This window comes from Panthera uncia, chromosome C2 (genome assembly GCF_023721935.1).
Source record: "Panthera uncia isolate 11264 chromosome C2, Puncia_PCG_1.0, whole genome shotgun sequence".
In the NCBI taxonomy this organism is placed as follows: Eukaryota; Metazoa; Chordata; class Mammalia; order Carnivora; family Felidae; genus Panthera; species Panthera uncia.
In genome coordinates this window covers 93,360,200-93,385,864 of record NC_064810.1, presented here as the reverse complement: position 1 = coordinate 93,385,864, position 25,665 = coordinate 93,360,200, and the positions used below count along the sequence as shown (strand labels likewise).

Below are 25,665 nucleotides of genomic sequence, written 5' to 3'. Positions count from 1 at the left end.
TATATAAAAACAATACTTGTGGGGCGCCTGGGTGGCTCAGTCGGTTAAGCGTCTGACATCAGCTCAGGTGATGATCTTGTGGTTTGTGAGTTTGAGCCCCGCATCGGGCTCTGTGCTGACAGCTCGGAGCCTGGAGCCTGTTTCGGATTCTGTGTCTCCCTCTGTCTCTGACCCTCCCCCATTCATACTGTCTCTCCCTGTCTCAAAAATAAATAAACGTTAAAAATTTAAAAACAAACAAACAAACAATACTTGTAATAAATAGTCAATGGAAAATTCCAGAAGTATTCACAATAGAAAAGATGTGGAGAGGGGAGGTGGGGGTCTGGAGTTCAGCCTGCTCTACATTACAATTCTGCTTCAGTTGACTCTGGTCTATAGGGGATCCAAACATGAGCATTTATCTCCAGGAGACCTTGTGCTGGGAACACTCTGATCCCAATAGCGCTGGTTAGGAGTGGGAAGCTCTGCGAGCATTGCCAGCTGAATCATTCTTTATTTTATTTGCCCCTCCCCCCAATAATTTATTAAACTTGAGATAAAGATGAAGTATGGTAAAAACGAGTCACTTGCCCTTGCCTCAAACCTTCTAAATGTTAATCCTGTGCGTATGGTGGAAAGAGAATTTACCTGGTTTCTCTTGCTGACTGCTTTTGTTTCTGTTTCAACAAAGGGTCAGAAAAAAAAATATGCATAAAGGAGTGCTTCTAGAGGCATGAAAAGGCCTAGGACTGTTGGGGATGAGGGCAGCCAGGGACCTTTGGGTGTTTCCTTTGGTCCTGCTTTGGTTCCCATGAGCAGAACAGAACCTTCTCAGCGTCCAGTCAGGAGACCTCACTCGTTCATTCCAGCCCACAGGCTGACCTGGGGGTACTGCTCTTCCCTTCGATTCTAGGCTGTGGCAAACCCTTCCTCCTCCACCTTGGCCTTCCCTGAGCCAGAACACAGTTCCTATGTGCCTCTGTCGTAGACTGTCTAAGCAAGGATCTCAAACCATTCCATTCATTATTTCTAAAGCATGGCACAGGAGGTCACCAACATAAGATTTATTCAGTAAATGCAGATTTGTGGGTTCTGCCCTAGACTTACAGAGACCGTATCTGGATGGAGCCTGGGAATCTGCATTTTAAATGACTCCTCAGGTGATTCTGACACACCCCAAAGTTTGAGAACCATTGAAAAAGTTTCAGTGAATGTGGGTACTGGAAGAGAACATTACAGAAAGAGTATCTGGTCAAATGAAGAAACTAGAAGCCAGAAAGTTTGCTGTTTTGCCAAGGCCATATTCTAGGGAGTCATTCTTCATTTCCTAGGACTGTAAAATTATAAGGTCATGGTTTGGGGGACCTTCTCCTTCTTTGAACTAGCCAATCCATCAGAATGAGGACTTCCTTTGTCTTACCTGACCCTTCCTCCCTGGTCTTGGAGCAAGCACCTGACTCAGGCTCTCCCTGAGAGGACAGGGGTGGCCCATCCAAAACTGGGGCCCATCCTTTATTGGAGCTGTGGGTCAGAGCACGTTCCTCTCTGAGAGCCAGGCTGGGAAGATGTGAGATTGGAAGTTCTTAGAGCTGCACTTATGGCCTTGCAGAAAAAGGGAGCCTTGGGGCATATGAGGCCAAATGCAGAGGGAAGTAGGGATAAAAGAACAGAGAGTATAAGGGGACCTGGTTCCATCATTTCTGAGGCCACCTTTACAAATGCTCTTTGGTTACACAAACCAGTACCTTCATTTACCCCTTTACTTTTCTTAATTGAATTCTGTCTCTTGCAACCAAAAGAATTCTGACTAGGAAGAGGCGGTACTTATAGGCACAGTTCCTACGCTGTCCATGCCAGTCTTCTCCTCTTCCTCTGGGCGTTGTGCCTTTTTTCATTAGCTGCGTGGTCTGAGTGGGACTGTGACCCTCCTCCTTTGCCACAATGAAAGGCCCAGAAGATGGATGTGTGACTCAAGTCAGGCCAATCAAGTTCTCTCCTGGAATTTCTAAATGAGGTGACCTTTCTTCTCCAGCCGGGAGAGTTTTCCAGTCTCCATGGCGTCCATCAACTTTGTGAAGCAGCTTATCTGTAGGAATGGAGGGAAAGAGAAGAAATGGGGTAGGGAGGGCAGAGAGCCCAACAATATTCAGGTTTCTAGTTCTAGGTGACCTGGGAACCAGCACCATCGTTTATGCTTAAAGCTAATCTGACCTGGTGTGCTGTCACTTGTAATTAAAAAAGTCGCCTGTCATAGAGGGCCCTGTGAACGGTTTGACTTAGACCCGGAGCCTGAGGCTGTCTCGTGTTTGGGCTGCTGCTGTGGTATGTTTATGCAGGGCGGAGGGCTGGGGTTTCATCACTAGTGTTGATCCTAACTGAAACTCACGGACACCTCCTCACACCACTGTCCCCTTCCTTGCCCCCCATATACTAGCTGCTGAGTCATATTTCCGGAAAACAGAAACCGACTTAGGGTTACAAGCAGAGATTTTAGCACAGGGGATTGGTTCCAGATATGGAACAGCTGAAAAGCCAAACAGGGTGATGAGGTAACACCAAGTCGGCAGGAGCAGGAAGCTACTAGCAGGGGATGGAGAAGCAATGGGATGGGGCCATGTGACCAGAACCCAACAGCTGGGGCCATCTGTTCAGGGCTGGGACCACGGTGGGTATCTGGTAACGGCTGAGAGCACAGAGGGAGAGGCTGTCCTGTGGGATCTGGGACTATGGAGGAGACTCAGCCCCTGCTCAAGAAGCCACCAAAGCAGAGTGAGAGAAAGAGAAATACCCTGGTGTCTCCCCTTCTCCTATCCTCTAGTGTTCTGACAGTGCCTCTCTTTGGCAGAGCTTGCCAGAAGTCAGCAGAGGTCAAGGGAACCTGGGAAATATAGAGGGAAGAGTAAGAGAAGGGCAGGGAATGGTTCTCAGAGCACATGGGCAGTTAAGTCTGAACATGGCAGAGCAGGTGCAAGGATTAGGGAGTCACAAAATCTGGAAGTCGCTGAGGGCAGAGGGGGTGCCGGGGGTGGGTGGGTAGGCATTTTCTGAGAGGCTGCCTGTAAGTACCTCACAGATAGGTACTTCTAGGCTTGTTTAAGATATTGATTCAAAACTGATTTCCAAATCTACCTTCTCCACTGGAATCAGTGATGTTCCTAATAGTGCTCAGCATTGCCCTGCAGTTCTACTGCTCAGGTTCAGAGATGAGATTGCTTCTCTTACTGTGTTCCCTAGAACCAAAACCAGAACTTGGGTTCTGGACCACTTCCTTTCCCATTGATGCTACATAGGCTGTACCCCAGGGGGCCCTTTCACCTGTCCATTCTCACTGTCTCCTTATTGCCTCAAGAGTACATCATCTCCTTCCTGGATGACTCTTCCCTCTCTTCCTTCTATCCATCTTCTGCCTTCACATCCATACACAAATCTCGACAACATGTGTTTCTCTGTCTTGACATCCTTTGATATGTTCCCTTTGCCCACTGGATAAAGTGCAAATGCCTTAGCTCAGCATGTAAGGCTTCACAATATGCCCCTAAGATACCTGGCTCTTATTAAAACGATTTGGTTATGAGTAAGAGAAACAGACTCTGGATAGATGAAATTAACACACAAAAGATTTTTGGAGAACAAAACTTAACTTTTCAGGAAAACTAAACTCCGAGAAGGGCAAGCACAGGACAATTTTGTAAGGGCTCTACTGCTAGGATGAAGGAACAACAATTATGTTTAGTGTTTTGTCACTCAGCTTAAGATTTGAATACCAGGAAGAGAGCATCTGATCAGGTACAAGGGTTATGTTCCTCCTCCTGAGCCAGTCTCTGAAGCTAGGGAAATTGGGGCAGGCCTGGGTCATATACTCCATGTAGATTTCTTTTCCTGCTGGATGAGAAAAAGTATGGCTTCCCCAATGGAAGTTACAGTGCTTTTACCAGAAAAGGGCACAATGATGCTGAGAGGACCCAAAATAATATATGTCCATTACACTTACCAATACCTGAAAGTTTAATTCAACCAACAATCTTCTTTTACATTGGCCTGCTCTGCCTTATTGCCCTGTGATCTCATCTACAGAGTCTTTTGGAAAGAATCACTTACCACCAAACAAGGGATATTTTATAGGAACAATCTCCTGGTGGATTATTATAAATTTTAAACTTATTCCCTAGAGCTATTTATATTTTCTGTAAATTTAAAAAACTGTTATTAATTAAAATATTTTCCTCAATTTTGTTCAGAATAGAACAGAATTCTGAATAAGTTGGCCTTCAGTGTATGGTGCCAGCTACATAATTCACATGTTTTTAGGTCTGGGCTTCCCTAGAGCTTATTGACATTAAGATTTGAAATCTAGCTTATTATTTAAAAATTCACAAGCTCTTAGACTTTTGGTCATTTAAAATAGATTGAAAAAACTGAGGAGTGCTGGAGGAGGGTGGGGGAGAGAGGGGTTAAGTGGGTGACGGGCATTAAGGAGGGCACTTTTCGGGATGAGCACTGGGTGTCATATGTAAGAGATGAATCAATGGGCTCTATTCCTGAAGCCAAGACTACACTGTATGTTATCTAACTTGAGTTAAAATAAAATAAAATAAAATAAAATAAAATATAAAATAAAATAGATTTAAAGAGCATCTGCTAAAATTGTATTATTCATTTATTCACTCATTGAGTCATTTGACTAGTTAATTGATTAAACAGACATTTAATGAGTGCTTGCTGTGTGCCAGCCATGCATTAGCCACCAGGTATAAAAATAAGCAGGAAGGCAGCCCTCAGATAATGCACAGGCTAGTGGCATAGTCAGGCACATCATGAATAAGGATGCCGTAGCTTCTTATCATTGCCATCCTTAATCTACGTCGGAGAGTTACACCCTGACTGAGAGGGGAAAATAAAATGCCAACAGAAGCACGTTAGTGCAGATTAAAGATAGGAGTTCACAGACTATCTGATATATAAAGGCGTATTGACTAGGTCATCTCTCAACCTGGCACCTTTTTGGCTGAAAGTCAGCCAATCCCTAAACTACATAAAACCTATTGATTTAATTATGAGCCGAACACTGAGGAATTGGCAGAAAGTGCCTTCCCAAGGCTTTTGCACAATGTCCTGTTGAGACCTTCTGCAGAGAAGCATGTTGCTTCTCCTTAGGGCTGGAATTTAGTGGAAGGTGTCAATCTTTTCTCTTCTGAGTGATTTAAAAACTTTCTCTCCAGGGGTTGGGACTCAGTTTTTATTGTGTTAAGGGCAACAAAAACAGCTGAGTCACCTGGCACTGACATGCATGTAAAAGACACGACCAGGTACAATGGGCACAGTACAGTAGAGACAGTGACCTTCATGCTGGAAACTGTAGGTGGTCTGAGGCTGCCGAACTGTTCCTCCTCTAAAAATATGAGGAGTAATGTTTCTTTTCATAGTCGATTAAAAAAACCCAATCAAAACAAAAATCTAGGCGTCTATCGAATAACTAACATAGGCAATATGCTACCACACACACGAGTCATTTCATGAAATGCATTTCACAAACTGTAAAATTTGGCAATCCATAGTCTTGGCCTGATACGATGATTCTTCTTCACAAAGTGCTCAGGGACCCCCGGCTCCTTCCAACACACTGCTTCATCAATCCTAGAAGTGGCTCTTGAACTCATGCTCCAAGATGGCAGCATCTACATTGCAGGTGGAAAAAGGATCGAAGAAAAGAGGCAAAGGCCCATGCCCACTATGTCCTGGGATAGTTCCCTGAAGCTGCCACAGGAATCTGATTGTAGTAAGTCACATGGCCACATCTAGCTGCAGAAGAGGTTGGGAAATACAATCTTCATCAGGGCTGGCTATGTAATCTGCAATGCCCAGTGTAAAATGAAAATGTGGAGCTCTTTTTAGAAAAAGCAGGAAAAAAGTGTTAAAGATAACAAAAATGTAAAGTTTTTTCCTTTTCCTGTGGTCTCTCTTTTGACTTGTCATGATCTTTCACTTTGTTTTGTTTTGTTTTGCCATTTAATGTTGTTCTAGGTAAAGAAAAATTAAAATCTTAAATTACTAGCACGAATTTTACTATTCTTTATATTGTGGAATGTTTGTTTTATTATTTAATTTTTTTAACGTTTATTTATTATTGAGAGACAGAGAGAGACATGAGTATGGGAGAGGCAGAGAGAGGAGGAGACACAGAATCCGAAGCAGGCTCCAGCCTCCAAGCTGTCAGCACAGAGCCCGACACTGGGCTCGAACTCACAAACCACAAGATCATCACCTGAGCTGATGTCAGACGCTTAACCGACTGAGCCACCCAGGCGCCCCTGTTTTATTATTTTTTAAATGTTTATTTATTTCCTTTTGAGAGGGACAGTGATAGAGAGAGAGAAAGAGGGAGAGAATCCTAAGCAGACTCTGCACTGTTAGCAAAGCCCAATGTGGGGTTCGAACTCAAAAACTGTGAGATCATGACCTGACACAAAATCACGAGTTGGACACTTAACCCACTAAGCCTCCCAGGCACCCCTGGAATGTCTGTTTTAAATGTAAATATAAGAACATTTTACTTTTATGCAGAAACTTAAAAATCCCACAATTTGTATTTGGTCGCTCATGCATCTATTAGCACTTAATTCTTATTAGAACTGTGGAAACATTGCACCAAGCTAACTAAATTGTTTTTTATTTTACTTCTTGACATGCACCCAGTCTACCAATTCTCTCTCGTTTCAGCTTCCTGATGAGTAAGGAAAGGTTGAAATGAAAAGGAACTGTAAGTTGCCCTATTTTTCCCTTTCCTTCTCTGTCATCCTTTTCAGTATAAAGTAGTTGGCGAATACAGGGAATTAATACAAGGATGTGATAGGGTTCCTTGGTCATTCGTGTTTCTTAGGATTCCATTGCCTTCTTTCTGTTTGAAGTGAGCCGTGGTTTGAATGGTAGGTGTGGCCTCTGGAGACTGTCAGTGCACTTGCTTACTCAGTGTCTTAGTCTGTTTCTGCTGCTATAACAAAACACCACAGACTGGGTGGCTTATAAACAACAGAAATTTATTCTCACAGTTTGAGAGGCTGGAAGCCCACCATTAAGGCACCAGCATGGTGGCGTTCGCCCTCCTCCTGGTTCACAGCCAGTGCCCTCTCACTGTATCTTATGCAGCGGAAGGGGTGAGGGACCTCCCTGGGGCTTCATTTATCAAAGCGTTAATCCCAAGAGAGCTTCACCCCCAAGTACCTAAGTACCTCCCGAAAGATCCACCTCCTAATACCATAACTTGTGGGGCCTAGGATTCCAACATATGAATTTTGGGGGTACTCAAATATTCAGACCGTGATACTCAGTCATAGATATAACCCACTCTTACCTTTGAGCTTGCTTTGAATCTTGCTGAACTCCCATACATCATGGATCCACTGGAATTCTGTGCTCGCGGGGCTTTGTGAATGCTATATGAAAATACAGTGGCAAGAAATGTTGGAAACATGTATTGCACATATTTTCTCTATTCATATGCATACTCTATTGTCCTGTTAGACTTGACTTAGAAAACACAAGTTCAATGGTAAAATTGTCAAGAATTTCAAGATGACAACAACAGAGAATTAAACCAAGTACAGGGGCCCCCTTCTTTCAGGGACTGTGAGACTACACAGGTCATGTGTCCACGAAGCTGGCCCTGGCTTTTGTTCTAGCTGGCCTTTGTTCTAGCTGGCTACGTACCCAGCTAAATTTTCAATTATTATTTTTTAAAATGTTTATTTATTTATTTATTTATTTTGAGAGAGAGAGTGAGCAGGGGAGAGGCAGAGGGAGAGAGAGAGAGAGAGAGAGAGAGAGAGAGAGAGAGAAAGAGAGAAGAATCCCAAGCAGGCTCTGAGCTATCAGCACAGGGCCCGACGCAGGGCTTCATCTCATGAACTGTGAGATCATGACCTGAGCCGAGATCAAGAGACAGACGCTTAACCGAATAAGCCACCCCAGGCTCCTCGATTAAATGTGTAAGAAGAGAATGGATTTTGAGGGAAACCTATGTGATACTTTCTAACAATTCTATGAGAAGGGTATCTGTCTTAGTTCAGACTTCTGTAACAAAATACCATAGACTCGATGGCTTAAATAATAAACATTAATTTCTCACTGTTCTGGAGGCTGGGAAGTCTAAGATTAAGGTGCCAGCAGATCTAGTATCTGGTGAGGAGTCTCTTCCTGGTTTGCAGATGCTGCCTTCTTGCTGTGTCCTCATGGGGTAGGAAGAGAAAGCAAGCGAAAGCTCTAGACTGACTTTCTTTCTTTCTTTCTTTCTAATGTTTATTCATTTTTCGAGAGAGACAGAGCATGAGTAGGGGAGGGGCAGAGAGAGAGAAGGAGACCCAGAATCCGAAGCAGGATCCAGGCTCTGAGCTGTCAGCACAGAGCCTGATGTGGGGCTTGAACCCACGAACCACAAGATCATGACCTGAGCTGAAGTCAGACACTTAACGGACTGAGCCTCACAGGCTCCCCTAGACCTTCTTTTTATAGGAACACAAATTCTATCATGGGGCTCCTCTGTCATGACCTTATCTAAACCTAATTACCTCTGAAAGGCAGCCCCTCCAAACACCATCACTTTGGGGATGAGGGTGGCAACATATGAATTTGAGGGACACACACACATTCGGTCTATTCAACTATTAGTATCACCCCCTTTTTCCCATGTGAAGAAACCGGGGCTCAGGGAGATGAAGTAATGAACCACAGCGACAGCTCTAGCAAGTATCAATACTTGGGGGCGCCTGGGTGGCTCAGTTGAGTGTGTCCGACTCTTGATTTCGACTCAGATCATGACCCCAAAGTCGTGGGACTGAGCCCCACATCAGGTTCCGTGCTCAGCACGGAGCCTGCTTAAAGATTCTCTATCTTTCTCCCTCTGCCCCCTCTCTTGCTCGCACTCTTTCTCTCTCTCTCGAAGTAAAAGCCTTGAACGCACGTGTTCTAAAGCTAAGGCCCGTTCTGATACTGCTACAGCATACCTGGAGTTTACGAAATGAAGTTAAATTATGTTTCACAAACTAGAGCAGAATTACAATATCAAAAATATGCATCTTTCACATAGGACTTTAAAGAGAAGTATTGATCTTACCTAAAATAGTAACAGAGTTCATCACACAGGTTTTGTTCATTTAATTCTTACAACCATTCCATGAGTTAGGGACGATCACATAGTCATTTTTACAGATGAGAAAATAGAGGCGCAGAGAGATTAAGTAAATTGCAGGTTCCATAGCCAAGATTATAACCTTTGCATTCTGACTCTAAAGCCTGAAGTATTAAATGCTACTCTAGCCTTCAAACGGAATTTGCCTCCTAAGAAAGTGGAGTGAATTACTATGGAAAGCCATTTAATAACAGGACAGATACAAAATTAGTGTAAGAGTCTTTAACATAAATCCTCTCCTTCTTAAAAATGTTAGTTTAGAAATAGAGTTAAATTCTGGACCTATTTTCAAAACAATTATTCTTGGAAAGGGATCATTTATCTGTGGTCAATTGGAAAATAAAGGGAACTCAAGCTTCTCTATGGCATAAGAACTATTGGATATTTGTATCTCTGGAAAGAGGAAAGGTAGACTCATATTCTCCACCAGGCCACAAATGGATTTTCAGGAAATAAGGGGAATTAGCTTCTGAAGGGAGTGAACTCTTTTGTAGGCTTTGAAGTCCTAATGAATGACAGATCATACATAATCTGTATGCTAGGTATGGGCCACTGTGGTTACCACTTGTTAGCAGGGGGATGGGAGAGGGGAGGAAGGGGACATGGCCAATGTTCAGTCTATGGGTTTGGTTTGCAAACAAATACCAAAACGAGTGAGCGCACTCTGTTTTTAGCAGAGAAATCATTGTGCTGGAAAACCCTCAAAATACCCATCACTCAATAAGACCTCTTTAGAAAAACAATAAGATTTTTGTACAGAGCCCTCTTGAAGTTAACCAGTTTGTGTTTAAAATGTGAAAGTAAAAGAAGAGAGCACTCCAGGTCAGAAGGTCTTTCTGAGCTACTTTCAATCCCGCAAGACCCCGAAAAGGGAAGTAGGGCCTCGCTTTGGTTAAAGATTGGCCTCAGGATGGCAGAGAAGGTCAGGGTTCTGATTCTTTAGTCCTGTACTTCTCCTCCTAGCCCAAGGAGGGTGGACAGTGTCAAGACCAGGAGGCTGTCAAAGGCTCCCTCTGTGTGTTAGGATTTGGAATTTCTTTCTTGTTTAACGTTTTATTTATTTTTGAGAGACAGAGTGTGAGCTGGGGAGGGGCAGAGACAGGGAGACACAGGATCTGAAGCAGGCTCCAGGCTCCGAGCTGTCAGCACAGAGCTGGACGCGGGGCTCGAACTCATGAACTGTGAGATCATGATCTGAGCTGAAGTTGGACACGTAACCAGCTGAGCCATCCAGGCACCCCACAAAAACAATTTCTTTAAATATTTATTATGAGAGAGAGAGAGAGAGAGAGAGCAGGGGGAGGGGCAGAGACAGAATCCCAAGCAGGCCTCCAGTTGCCAGCACAGAGCCCCACTCGGGGCTGGGAGGAGTGGGGGTGGAGGGGGCTGCTGAATCTCAGGAGCTGTGAGATCATGACCTGAGCCGAAATCAAGAGTTGGACGCTTAATCAATTGAGCCACCCAGGCCCCCCCCAAAAGCAATTGTTTTTCATGAATTGTTATAAGATCACAGACTAACGATGTTTTTTTTTAAATTCTTAGATAACAAACTTTTGTACTTTTGGCTTCACTGTTTCTGCCACAATTTGTTAGTTTATGCTTTGTAGGAAGCTTTGTAAATGACAGCTCTTTGTGTGGGGTCAGTTTAATAAAAACAGACAATGCAATCCATAAATCCACTTAAATGGGTATTTGTAATATACAAAATATCATAACTTGAATGAAATGGTGAGGGTGGTGAGGGTGGTGCTATCTACCTCTTCTCAGTCCTCAGAAGTTCTTAGGGACCCATATGACCATTAGATCCTCGCAGTGATGATCTGATGAATATGTGGCTCTGAGTAATCCATAGTAAGCTACTTAATACAATATAACACAAATAAAATTAAGTCTTATACTTCATCCATTGAATATGTTATTGTTGTATGTTAATACAGATTATAAGTATATTATAATATATATTAATGTATTATAATAAGCATATTGTAATATGTTAATTTTATATAATAATCTATTGAACATAAGGCTTAGTTTTGTTCTCATTTTTTAGATTTTAAATTTTGGAAAAGTAGTTCTAATATTTTCTTTGTTATTTTTTTTTGGATGCACCTGATCTAGTGCAGGGAAGAGACATATAAACAAATAACTGTATTCAACATGGAAAATGCTAGATACATTAAGGAAAAAAGAATGCTATAGGAACATGTAGTTGGGAGAGGAGTCAGTAGGGCAGAGGTTAAATTCCAGAAATTCAGAAAAGGGATGCATTTGAGAGGAATTTTAAGGATGAATGGGAGTTTGTTGAGTGGATGAGGGGTGAAGGACATTCAAGAAGAGGGCAAGAGAATGGGCTTAGAACACATTCAGGAGTCTGATGGGGTCAGAATATAGGACGCTTGGGGGAGGGTTAGGCATGAGACTGGAGATACTGGTGGGATATATGCTATGGAGGGCTGATTCTATTGGCAAATGGGAGCCAGTGGAGATTTTAAGTAGAGGAATGACCTTAGAGAAGGATATATTTCCTTTATAAATCATGAACAACATGTACATTTTGAAAATATATTTTTGGCAGGTGTGGATGAAACTCTGTTTGATCGAATTTAAGAAAAAATTATTGATCATTTTCTGTGTGACATGCCATATCCCCAAGGCAATGCAAAGTTGTATCGGTACACATTTTCCATGGTGAAAAACGTGGGCACCCAGGTGCCCCTTGAAGACAGTTTTGGTTGGCTGTACATTACTGAGTTCTACAGTTACATTGCAATTTACTTAAACAACCTCCTGTTTGGGACATTAGTTTGACTTCCATGTTTTGGTATTTTCCCCCTGTAATTATAGATATAGTCTTTGGCATAAACCTTTGACCATATCTCTGATTATTTATTTTCTTAGGATCAATTTCTAAAGAGTTGATTTAAAGGATCTGAAATCTGTCAGAGAGGTGAACTGCCCAATATTTAATAGTGTGATTGAAATTGTTCTCCACTTTGGCAAAAGTGTAGGGAGGGCCTCTGGATGGTGAAGGAAAACTCAACTTCCAGTCATTCATCCGTTTAACAAATATTCTTTGAAGGCCTCCTGCATCCCAGGCTCTGCACTAGGTGCCAAGGTGCAGTAGGAAGCAAGAGAGTTGTGTTCACTGCCCTCATGGCAGCGATCTGGAAAGTTAGAAATCACAGGTCAACTTATTGTTTATAGATGAGGAAACAAGGTTTACAGAACCAGCTATGGAGAGCCAGGACTGGAATACCGTCTCTCTCTAGCAGTCCAAACCTCTTTGCACCTCACCTGCCAGCTCTCCCCTGAGAGTGATCTTGGGGGCATCAGTTCAAGGCAGATTTATGGTATCTAAACCCTTGCTGTATTTAGATTTAGCTCTCAGCAAGATTGTGAAGTGAATGGGGCTAAGTGTGTCTTTGGGACCCTGGCCTCTTCCTTCTGTGACATTTTCACCTCTGGGAGGCTCCCAAACCCCTGTCAGGCACCCAGGGCCCTCATACTCTGTTCCCATGACCAGGGAAAATCAACTTTCTGAGAAGGAACTAATATCAGTCATTCATATCTCAACATGATTGAATTAAGACACTGTGTTCCTTCTTCCAAGGGGAGTTAACTGTGAAGGCATTTAAAGATCTCTTTCTTACTGAGGAATGCCAGACTTTGTTTCCAATGGAGGCATTTGGGCCTCAGGGAGCAGATAGGGCAGAGGTGTCCTCTCTCTGCTGGTCTTCAAGGCTCACAGCCTACCTCCTTCCCATGCCCTTTCCAGTGGGTTGATCAGCCCAGTCTCCTCCACCTTCTTTTACAAGACTGACAAGGCTGGGTGAGAAAGTGGAGGACATTGTATCCACACCTTGAATAGTTTCCAGTACATTAAAGGGGTTGCTTTGGACACGGAGCTTCATAGAACAGGGAAACCCCATTGCTAGGAAACCCCCTTTCTCCTCCCCACCCTGCCCTGTGAGGAGTGTCTCTGTTAGGAAGGAAATTCAATTACAGTCTTCCAGCCACCAGAATTGAATTTAGATGGACTATTTCCTCTTCGGATTCTGTGCCAAATTGTATTCCTGTTGCTGTGTTTGAAGTTAATTAGAGTCACAAATCATTTGTATTTCCCTCCTCTGAAGGAAAGCCTGCCACTGCACTTATCTCAGCCAGTTAATTGACTTATAGAGGGCTGGCTCATCCCTTCCCGAAAACACTCTAAATGGCTCTGATGGGTAAGCATCAGGATTACACATATATGTAATAAAAGCTTGGAGAATTCAAATTTTCTAGGTCATAGAAATGGGATGTGTGTGTGGTTTTCTCTCTGAGCCTCATAGCTTAGAGTTTTTCTTGATTTGATTCAGGCCAGTGTGAGAATGGAAAAAAAAAAACCTATCCTCAGGTGGGGGAAGAGGTGCACGTGGGCAAAAGAGAGGAGGGGACCTTGACACAGAAAGGACTCTCACTGCCAGGCACTGAACTGTTAATAGTTGGAAATAAAATGTTTAGTGTTTGGGATATGGGGGTCCCTTAAATTTCGAATGGGGCATTTAAGTTTTAAAATGGTTTTGATATAGGAGAAGGGAAGGAAAAATGAGATAAAAACAGAGAGGGAGGCAAACCATAAGAGACTCTTAAATACAGAGAACAAACTGAGGGCTGCTGGAGGGGAGGTGGGTGGGGGGTGGGTTAAATGGGTCATGGATATTAAGGAGGGTGCTTTTAGGAATGGGCACTGGGTGTAATGTAAGAGATGAATCACTGAGTTCCACTCCTGAAACCAAGACTACACTGTGTGTTAACTAACTGGCATTTGAATAAAACAAAGGTTTTCAGTTATGGCCTAAGGAGAAAATGCCTATACAGCGGCTTTGATACTCTGAACAACCTTTGAATCTTTTTCACTTTTAAAAATTGTGGAAAATGTACATAACCTGACACGTATCATCTTAACCATTTGTAAGCATACAGTTCAGTGCTATTAACCACATTCATATTGTTGCACAGCCATCACTGCATCCTCTCGTGAACTCTTTCATCTTGCAAAACTGAAACTCTGCACCCATTAAACAATAAGTCTCCGTTCTCCCCTCCCCTCAGCCCTTCTTACTGCTTCTATGATTTGGATTACTCCAGGTACCCCATATAAGTAGAGTCAGATGGTATTTATCTTTTTGTCATTGGCTTCCTCAGCATAATGTCCTCAAAGTTCATCCATGATGTAGCGTATGTCAGGATTTCCTTCCTTTCTTTTTCTTTCTTTCTTTTTCCTTTCTTTTTCTTGAGAGAGAGGGAGCAAGTGAACAGGAGGGGGGCAGAGCGAGAGGGAGAGAGAGAATCTTAAGCAGGCTCCACACCCAGCATGGAGCCTGACACAGGGCTCGATCTCAAGGACCATGAGATCATGACCTGAGCCAAAATCAAGATTTAGTTGCTTAACCAACTGAGCCATCCAGGTGCCCACGATTTCCTTCCTTTTTAAGGTTGAATAATATTCCATTTTTTATATATACATACACATATATACACATATATGTATATATACATATCCATTCAGTCATCGATGGACACTTGGGTTGCTTTCCTGTTTTAGCCACTGTGAGTAATGCTGCTGTGAATAAGTACCTTTGAGACCCTGCTTTCAATGCTTTTGGATATATATCCAGAAGTGGAGTTTTTGGATCATATGGTAATCTATTTTTTTTTTTTTTTTTTTTTTTTTTTGAGGAATAGCCACACTGTTTTCCACAGTGGCTGCATCATTTCACTTTCCCACCAGGGCAAGTTGAAGGGTTCCAACTTCTTCACATCTTCACTAACGCTTGGTATTAAATAACCTTTCAACATTAAGACCCATGTAATGAGGCTGTATTTTGGAATATGTATCCAATTCTTTTGATCCTGGTGATCCCCAGTTCCAGGTTGTCCTGTGAGTCTCCTTGGCTACTATTTACAGATAAACAAACGGGCAACTCTTTCACCAGTAAGACAGAGTTCCAAGGCGTATAGACCTCAGGAGGGAGGTAATATGTAGGGAAAATCCTTTTTCAGACTGAGAGAAGAGTGGAGAGCCAACCCCTGCTGGTCCTGCTGGATGGTGGGGAGAAGAAGAGAAACGGAGGTAGAATGGAAAGGGAAAAATACTTGTCCAGGCTTTTCCCCTCTCTGTGGGCAGGGTTGTGTTAGGAGTGATAACGTCTGAAAACACTGGACGGATTAGTGGTATACTTACCTGGCAGGGATATAAGCGGTGGTGTGCTTATCAATGTCTAACAGACAGCTCTCTGGAAACAAACAAACAGACCCTGATTTTGTAGCATGTGTCAATTTGCACGGTGTGAATACTCCCACCATGGCTGATTTCAAGCTACCAGTGTGAACTCACTGAGCACGAAGTTGGGAAAAGATGTTGATAGCACATGATTGTAGAGTGTTCCCCAGACAGATATAACGGTTGTAAATAACCTCAAGAAAAGTTAAATGTAGTAGATAACAGTTAAATGTAGTAATTAGTTTTGAGTATTTATTACCTTTGTTTTCAATACAATTGATTGTAAGGTTGTAGAAGTTAAGTTTTAAAATTTTTTTTTGATTAACATTTATTTATTTTTGAGAGAGAAAGAGACAGACAGAGCACAACCAGGGGAGGGGCAGAAAGAGAGGGAGACACAGAATCCGAAGCAGGCTGCAGGCTCTGAGCTGTCAGCACAGAGCCAGATGCAGGGCTCGAACCCACGAACGGGAGATCATGACCTGAGCCAAAGTCGGACGCTCAACCGACTGAGCCCCCCAGGCGCCCCGAGTTTTAATAATAGTTGTCTTTAGCAACTGACTCACAAAAGTTATGAAAAGTTAACAATTGTTCTCAGGATCAGGCTGCAGCACACCACAGGCTAGAAGCTGCAATCATGGGCTATAAGCATCAATGAGCAGAGCCCAGAAATAATAGTGTGTCATTAGTGACAGAAGTGACTGGATACTTTGGCCCGTGGTGGTGGTCCTGCCCCAGGTCTCAGAGGGGATGCAGTGGGTTCTAAAGTGGAAGTGCTGAGGGCTTGGTGGACCAGCAGAAGCCTGGAATCATACCAAGGAGCATCTGTGTGCAGGAACTTCACAACTGGGATTCAGTGTGGACTTTGGAAGTGAATGTCATCATGAAATCCATATGGCTAGACGGGCCAGTTCTTTTTCCATGGTCACCTGTGCAGGGAACAGTCCAGGTAGCCATTCGGCAGCAGCAGAGGGTCCAGAACACCTTAGTTCTCATCTGCTCGCCTAGCCTCCCCCGACCCCCACCCCCTCCAACTTCTGTGAGATCCTATAGGTTCTGTTCCCAGATGTCATTTTGGAGAGAAGCAAGGGGGAGGGGAGGAAATCCAAAAGACTGAGCCTGCATCCCAAAGAGACTCAATCATCGAAAAAGAGACTAAACTAGAAGACAGCCGTGATTCTGCAAATGAATACATTTAAAATTTGTTTTTCTCTCCCTGCTACCCAGGCAGGTAGACCCTGGCAAGGGAGATCAACGCATTGCAGAAAATAGAGACATGGCAGGTTCTTTGCATCTCATGCGGTGTGGCATTATGTGACCCTACCACACCACGTTACCTTTTCTCCAGATGTCACCACTGTACTGTCAAGCAGTAAAAATAAATTAAACCACCAGAAATGCTGTCTGTAGGCAGGTAATGGTCCTCCAGTTTGTCCCTAAAATGAATGGGGGCAACGAGTCGGAATGCTCTTTGGTGCTGAGGATGGAGGGCAGGTGTGTATGTCTTGTGGTATTGGGGATGGGGTAATTCTGGAAGCAGTGTAGTGGGGGGTCCCAGATGGAGCCTGGTACCAAGTTAGAAGAAAATGACCAGAGGGAGATTGGGTCACTTCCTGTCCTCCTGAGAGTCCACTGAAGAAGAACTTGTAGTTCTCTTCATGGAAATAAAGTGAATTTGAAAGGTAGGATGACACTGACTTTCTTCAAATTTCAATTTTCATAGTCGATTAGCTGTAATTTTTAAAATATTTTTATTCTGAAAATGAATTTTTCCACAGTAATGCAATTAGTTCCAAAAAAAAAAAAAAAGAGCTCATTTATCTGGCTTTTCTACAAAGGACAACTGAAACATTTAAGGCAAGATTCACTTATTCGTCTCCATTTTAGAATGGAAAGAAAGTATCAGACTTCAGGTACTGATTGAGGTGAACAAAATAGGGGGAAGTTCCTTTTTCTTTTCTTTTTTTTTCTTTTGGTAGTCTTCTGTGTAAAAGCTTTACATTACTATGTATATTTTATAGTAAGACATTTTTGTTTCTGACTTTATCACCCATTTTTAAATTTAAAGGCACACAATAAAGCTTTATGCATTTATTAAAATATACACATTTTGGTAAATTTAGAATTTTCCCTTAGTATCTTGATAAACCAATATATTATCAACACCACAGTCATTTGAAAATAAAACACACCCCATAACATATCTGCAAATTATTTCTTTCTTCATGATACACTACAACACCCCATTGTACAGTGCACCAATGGGAATTAAAAACCACAAAACGAACAAACTTCAGCAAATACAGCAATTTCATACTCCCCCCACCAAAAAAGAAAAATAGCAGAGAAAGACACTAGAAATTACCATCGGCAAAAAGCAAGTTGTACTTCTCAAGGACCAAACAAAAATGAAACAAGTTAGTAAGATTTACAAGCTGTATTTATAACTTTGGACATGAATTGAACAGTAATGTTTCTTTTCCACAGTGAGAAAAGCTAGAATATCGAGTGAGTTCTGTCCTTAGATGGTATAACTACATGGGAAGAAGAAAGAAGAAATAGCTGCTCTCTTAAAAACCCGCAGCCCCTCTATCAGCCCAGACAGTTGAGGTATTTATGCGCCATCATAGCACTAACATGGCATGTCTTTGCTTTGGAAAGTGGGAACGTATGATTTCTGCCGTAGATTCTCGCCTTCGGGAGCATGAGTGAGACCAGTGAACTGGCAATTGCCAACACCAATCAGTCGGAGATGTGCAAGGACCTCTCTCCTCCTCTGGATATTGGAATGAGCACAATCCTTCAAAGTCCGCACTGCCTGGGAAATTTATGTGACCCACAACTCTCTTTAGCCAATGTCGCTAATGTCAATGTTAGGAAAGTGTAATAGAAAAAATAAAAAAGCACAGGGTGAGTCCCTAATGAAAAAAATCCAGGCTGCTCTTGTTTCCGAATTCTAATACGGAGCCATTTTCTCTCCTTATTGTACCAAAATGTACTGAATGGTCTCCTGGGGTAAAAAATAAAAGCTACCTGTTTTCAGAAGACTTCAAGCCCAAAGCTGACTTTGCGGAAGTCCTGTATGAATTTGGTAATGCCATGCACGTAGAACACTGTTTAACGATTTCGAGCACTATTTTATTTTATTATTTATTTTTAAATGTTTATTTATTTTTGAGAGAGTGAGAGAAAGAGAGAGAATGAGAGTGTGCAAGCATGAGCAGGGGAGGGGCAGAGAGAGAGGGAGAGAATCCCAAGCACTGGGATGAGAGAGAGAATCTCTGCACTCACAGTGCAGAACCTGACCCGGGGCTTGATCCCATGAACCTGTGAGATCACGACCTGAGCCCAAATCAAGAGTTGGATGCTCAACAGACTGAACCATCCAGGTGCCCCTCTAGCACTCTTTTAGTTGACACTGCAGAATATATATTCACTTTTGATGGGCTTCAAAACTCTCACCAATCCCTGTTGGGCTTTAAGCCCTAAAAGAAAAAAAAGAACATTATTTTAGAGCAATAATTTTGAGAAAAGACAATGGCCTAGGTATTTCAGAATGATGCATGTGTCATTCAAGCCAAGCCAGAAAAGGAAAGCATTTTAGAAAGCAGTAGCTCCTGAGGAGGAAAGGAAATTACAATAGCTTCTCCTCTAAAGTCTTAGATAAAAAAAAAAAAAATAGACACAGGGCTAATGGTTGTGTACATGAAAGGGGCTTTTTGCCACCCATCACCATTCTAACTGAGAAATACAAAGTCAGCTCTTTGATGAAACAACATCCGGGTTCCTGCTCGCCATGGAGCCTGTGGTTCGGGATGCCGTTTCTGCGTTTGCCTGCTGTTTAATTACAAATATTGGCTCTTTTCACCGCCAGGCCTCAGTGGTTACCAGCTGGTAACTCTCTCTCTTAGGGATTTCAAAGGGCCCTTGCAGATAAACGGGTCCTCAGTGTCAGGGAGGTGAAGCATATGGAAGTAATGGAGGCTCTGTGGACATTTTGGTTGGAAACACCTTCCTTGACTAGTCTTGTTTCAAATGGCGTAAAAATGGAGTACTGCCATGAAGCCCTAGTGGCAAACTTTGGAGTGTGTGTCTCATTTGTGCCCCCTCTCCCACCAGCATAAGAAATTAAGGCCATCTCTGGATTGGTCACTAACCTGGAAGCTTACATCCAAGAGGGGCCATTAACTCCACCTGGATTCAGTGAGCTGGTCCCTTCCCTGCCTTCAGACGTGGTTCCTGACTTCTGACTTTTCCACTCTGAGATACAAAATTAGGTCAACCTGTGGCTGACCCGCCATGGGCTTCCACTGACATCTCAGCCCCTGGTGAAAGCTGGGGTGAGGGGAAAGCCACTTCCTTTGGTCTTTTAGGCTGAGTCTCAAACTCCTGTAGCCTCTGTTTATAATACAGAGAGAAGGTAGCCCCTTGTAGACTTCCAACAAGTGTGATGTGAAGGAGGTCAAGTTGATCAATTCTTTTCAGGAGAATAGGGGAAAGACATTTCTTTGAAGGAGTTCATGTTTTGTTTCCCAATAATCGCTGGCTTTATATCTAGACAAATGGATCGTTAAATTCAACAAATTCCGCCCCCCCACCCCCACCCCAGCACAGAGCCGGATGCAGGTCTCAAACCTACAGTGAGATCATGACCTGAGCTGAAACCAAGAGTCGGAGGCTTAACCGACTGAGCCACCCAGGTGTCCCTTAGCCTAATTCTATCATCCAATTCCTTTCTCCAGTTCGATGTGGCCTTGCAGTCAAGCTGAGTAAAATCTGGAGCTGAGGTTTTACTGTTTAGATTAGTTAGATATAAAAAGTTGTCAGGTTTGGTCGTTTAAACTTATTGTTGAAAATTATAAAGTGGTTGGGGCGCCTGGGTGGCTCAGTCGGTTGAGCATCCGACTTCAGCTCAGGTCACGATCTCACGGTCCGTGAGTTCAAGCCCCGCGTCGGGCTCTGTGCTGACAGCTCGGAGCCTGGAGCCTGTTTCGGATTCTGTGTCTCCCTCTCTCTGACCCTCTCCCGTTCATGCTCTGTCTCTCTCTGTCTCAAAAATAAATAAACGTTAAAAAATTAAAAAAAAAAAAAGAAAATTATGAAGTGGCTGTGAATAACTTCGTATTGTCTGTCTACACGTTAAATGACTATACTTTTCCTAGGTTAACGATGAAATCAGGATTCAAAAGAAGAATCAACCGTACATTGCTTTAATTTGGATATATTTTCCCCTTTAGTGTATTAAGTCAATTTGAAACGTGTATGTGGTCTGTTAGCTCCTTCCACAGGCGGATGAGGCCACTGGCCCAGCTTCTTAAAGTCCAACCTGACTCATACCTTCCTCATTTCCCCAGTGCCTCCCCACCCAGAGAGAGCCAGCCAGTTTAGTTCGCTGTTCCAGTCTATCAGTGAGTAAGCCCTGACCACCTTCTCAGCATTACTGCTTACTGTTCCATATATAAGTCGTGCAGACAGCATAAGCTCCTGTCAAACTAGCTTCTTGCCTTCCCTTGAAGGAGGCACAGTACAGATTATTAGTCACAGTGCAGATTACCAGCCAGTCTCCACCTTATGCATGCTGTTTCTCCACTTGGCAAGCCTCTCCCCCATTTCTACCTGGCAGAATTCCACCCATTCCACAAGGCTCGACACAAGGGCTGCATTCCCTATCATTTTTTTTTTCTCCAACGGAAGGAGGTCTTTTCCATACTTGAACTCCAATTTCACATTGTAATTCCCTCATCTCACCTGTAACCTTCACTATAGTTTTTATTTATATATCTTATATATCCTGATTTCCCTCATTTCTTATGCCATAGCACAGAATAAGGACTCCACAAAAAGTTGTTGAATACATGACATTTCATTTTCCTCTCATCCATCTATTCATCCATCCATCTCATCATCAGATATTTATTGAGCATTCACTATATGCCAGGCACGTGTTTCTGACAAAATCTAAGTCTGAAGCTTATATGTGGGTTTCAATAGTCTATGCTATTCTCTACCCTCATGGGGAAAGATTTGTTGTTATCATGCAGAAGTATTTCTTCTTGTCATTACTAACAATTCCATTATTTTTCAAGTTGCCCCTCACTGGCAAATCTAGCAATGCACATAAAGATTTTGTGTTTGTGCACTAAACACACTTCTAGATTTGTCTTATCCTTTCTATCTCTATTTTTAATTTATCCAAACTCCTCACTTTTTTTTCGGTGTTATATGTATTTTAATGGCCACCTCAAAATCCTTTTGAAATGAAGCAGAGTACCGATAAGTAGAATACAATTACAAAAAAAAAAAAATCAAGTAATTGGTTCCGAACTACTAATTTGCACAATGAAACTTCCCTGGAAGAGCTTTTGCAGCAGAGAAGAATTCAATAAAATGTAGGTCTTCCTTGAACTCCATTCAAGAGGGCTAAGTTTCTTCAGTAATTATAAGGTGATCTCACTTTTAACATGATCCCAGAAAGTGGTCTTGGCGAAATTGTTAGGAAACACTAATAGAATCATTCTAGTCATTGACGGTATTTGAAACTGCATTCTGAAATCTGGGACCATTGCACAGAGGCTGGGAAACATGAACAAAACATGTCAACTTACCTTAAGAAATCTTTTTCTATCATACTAAGTTTTTTGATTTTTTTTTTTAAAACCAAGATTGCTAGGGAGATGACTAACTTTAGAGAAATGAAGAGGCCAGGATTAAGAAAAGAAGGAGATACCATTTGGGAGAAATGGCTCCAGAAAAAAGAGCAGCTCATAGGACCTTCACAAAATCTATATGCCAGTGGTGTTTACCGAAGCGTGCATTCTCTCTCCTCATGCTACAGAAATTTCGTACATCTGCCACCAGACTATTGTAACCTTAACACTCAACCCTAATAGTAAAAGGAAGCTCTTTCACCCATGTTAAGATTTTGTTATTTTGCATTCATATTTCTTTTGGGAAATTTTTAATGAATACAGCCCCATCCCATCTATCTGGATATCTCAGGCTTAGCACGTTATTATTTGATTTAGTCAGATTTGTTGAATCTCAAAACTAGTTCAGAACTTTGTATTCACAAAACATTCCTGATAATTAGCTTCCGGTTCATTCCCACGACTATATTTCACAGACCAGCTACTGTATCTTTATGGTCAAGTGTAGGGGAGAGAAGACACGGCATTGCCATGCATCATGTTAAAATGACAGAATGACCTCAGGGAACCAGAAATCTGAACAATTAATACAGAAAAAGAAGATCTAGAAAATAGGAGTTGCTTGAATTTATTGGCGTACATTGGCTATGGGTGTGATATGCAATTGACTTAAAAGCGTGTTAAAAAACTAGTTTCAGTTGACCTTTAATTTTAAGCCCAGTGCGCCATCCACGAGGACTCAGGCTTGGTGGTTTTGTCTGCGTTTGGCAGGCGTCAGAGCTGTGCCTTCCCTGAACTGGGAACCCCAAGGGCACAATGTTACACTTCTTTCCCTTCTCATCGCTTAGCCCTTGGTACTTTCTCAATCAGTGTTCACTGAGTGAAAAAATGGAATTTGCCTCTTCTTCAGAATCCTAAAGCATGCCAAGATGGCAGGAACCTCAACAGTTAAGAAAGAATACACTTCACATTAGTCGATGTATTCTGGAAAACTTTTGGCATAATGCTAGATCCGGGAGAGAGAGGGCACGAAATTTGCTATTTTGTCCCCCTTTCAGGAAACTCCCACAAAGATTTTAGCTCGACTGAAACTGTGCCTTCATGTTTTCGCATGCACATCTCAGTGCAGCCGTGGGAATCCCTGGAACCCAAGAGGAGAGATTAGAGGCCATGTGCTTTCTTCCTGCGGCACGTTCTCTCATCTAGGTTATTTCTGAGAAAATTCTTTTAGGAGCCCCTCTCATGGCCCAATTTAGACCTTACTGGGTCGGTGTTTCTCTGGGCTTCAGTGAATCCTGCTCTGGGAAATAACAGACAAAATACATGTCTAAAAGGGAGCTACTCCAGAAGAATAAGGTTCAGAGGTGAAATGTGATCTCTTGGAATGTGATTACCTAAGTAGCTGTGCTTTCACATCTTTGTTTTCAGAGGAGCCCCCACCAATCAAGTGGTTGCAAATCTCAACAAACTGCACAATTTATAATTTTGGAAATCTGAAATAGAATTTGCAATGTGATCTCACTGGCTGGGTCACTTCTCCTTGTAAAGATTTTTATCCGATTATAAAACAAACGGCCTACTTCTTCAAGGCATATTAGTGCCATGAAATCATGCTCCAACTTTGCCCTCTTTCATTATATCAGCAGGAGCTTAGGGGCTGGTAAAAGAAAAGGTATGACAGAGAGTTAATTTCTGCCAATGCCCTTCTGGCCTTCGCTGCAAGAGATGCTTGTTTAATTTTTTCCCGGGCACGTAAGTAGGCCTTTGATGGTGCTTCTCACCATGTTGTGGGGTCTGTGCGACTGCTTTATGGTAAATCTGAAACCTCTGGGGAAATGGTCTCAGAGTCCCTAACCTTTGCTGGTTCCTGAAGTTATAGTGTGGAGACTGAGAACCTTGGGGAATAAAAAGAAGCACGCGTCTTCTCCCATGAATTCGTTTTTGTGAGATCTGAGGACAAAGTGTTGCTGGCTGAGGAAGTGCTAGCACCCACCTGCCCACCCCCTGGGGAGCAGTCCTCAGCCCACCAGCGCTGAGAGGATCTTTGCCCTTGTGATCCCGGTGCCTGAAAAGCCGCCCTGTGCCCACACCCGCCTGCTTTGGCACATCTCCAGGAGGAGCTGCAGCCTCGGTGTGGCCCAAGAAGTTAGCCCCTTGCTTCTGGGGTCTCAGTAAGAAGCAGAAGGATTCAACCAGCAAAGCAAAGGCCTGGGAAACATTTGCTGCCATCAGCTCTGATGGTTGCACCTAAGATAGAATTTCTTGTAGCCTCCTGTTTAGTTTTTTTTTTTTTTTTTTTTTTTTTTTTTTACAAGGGAATCGGTGACGAAACCCAGGTTCAACCCTTCAACAGAACTATCCTGAAGAGCAAAAGTAGCAAATGAAGGGCTATGACTGGGGACTGACTCTGGGGGAAGGCTGGAGTTTTGAAATGAGAGCCAAAAAATGTTTTCACCCTCTAGCCCACAGGTTAAGTTACTGAAAAGAAATCACCATCGTGTCTACACGTTTCTTGTGTGTTTACTCCTACTCTGGAGAGTAATCTAACTCATCATTTGCAATCAGGGCCTCTGAGTTCTGTTTGTGTTTGCTTTTGCTCTTTGCTTTGCTACTTGTCCGGGTGTTTGCCTTAGCATCTGACATCTGTTGGTAATAGAAGCCTTTGTCCTCGGCGGGCCCGCCCCAGTTCTCCTGGCTTTCGCCTTCGGTGGCGTAGGAGAAACCCTCCTCCACCGAGAAAGGGTCATCCACGTCGTAGCGCTGGTACGTGCTTTGGTGCAAGGCTTCTTCTCGAGCACTGATTTCCAGGGTGCTGTTCCAGATGCCATACCCAAAATAAATGAGCATACCTGCCGGAGGGAAAGGCACAGGTGAATAAGCAGTTGCTTGGGGATCCATGGGACTAGCGGGGAGATCACTCAAATGGTGAAAGCATGGCTGGGGGTGGATGTGTTTTCTTTGGTCTGCACAGTGTCTGGAAAAGACTCAAAGTGGGATATCTTGCATTAAGCAACCCTTATTCACAGCTTTCCCTAAAAAACTCCGAAGGTCTGACAACCCTGTCCCCACATTTCTATATGACAGTTTTAGCTGGAGGTGAGAACAGCTGCCGCTTTGGACAGAATGTGGGCTCTTTAGTCGCCTCTGTCCCCACGTCCCTGTTGACATCCAGCCCACTACACTCATGGAGGTGCCAACCAGGACTTTGAATTTTCCACCCTGGCTTAAATATTTATGGATCACCCACAGTGCGTCCCCAGCCTTCTTACAGTATTATATTATCCCACGCCTCCACCAGGGGACTCCCTCTTTTATCTTACCGTTGAGCAATGTGCATATATTGCCCTATGGTTTACCTTGACATTTTTCACTCACCAAAGGAGTATTATTATATTACTGCCACTCAGAGCTGTTTACTTTCTTCTGTGGGCTCTCAGAGTGTCTGGAGCATGCCACTGTTACGGCCCTGAGAACATCTATTGTGTGGTTACCTGCACAGGGTGGTTCTGTTTTATAGACTCTGCAGAAAACTGGCGCTTAATATTTGTTGCATGAAAGAATGAGGACTCCTGATGAGCATGAATTTTCCA

The 25,665-nt window shown here is 42.9% G+C and overlaps 1 protein-coding gene across 1 annotated transcript in view; it reads right to left on the bottom strand.

Moving 5' to 3' along the window:
* Window positions 1–20,058: 20,058 nt before the first annotated feature.
* Window positions 20,059–25,665, bottom strand: part of SLC7A14 (solute carrier family 7 member 14) — a 57,608-nt gene continuing 52,001 nt past the window's right edge. The window contains exon 7 of the mRNA XM_049629635.1: window positions 20,059–24,924. Coding sequence (XP_049485592.1) covers window positions 24,602–24,924 — 323 coding nt within the window. The 3' untranslated portion in view covers window positions 20,059–24,601. The remainder of the gene's footprint in view (window positions 24,925–25,665) is intronic.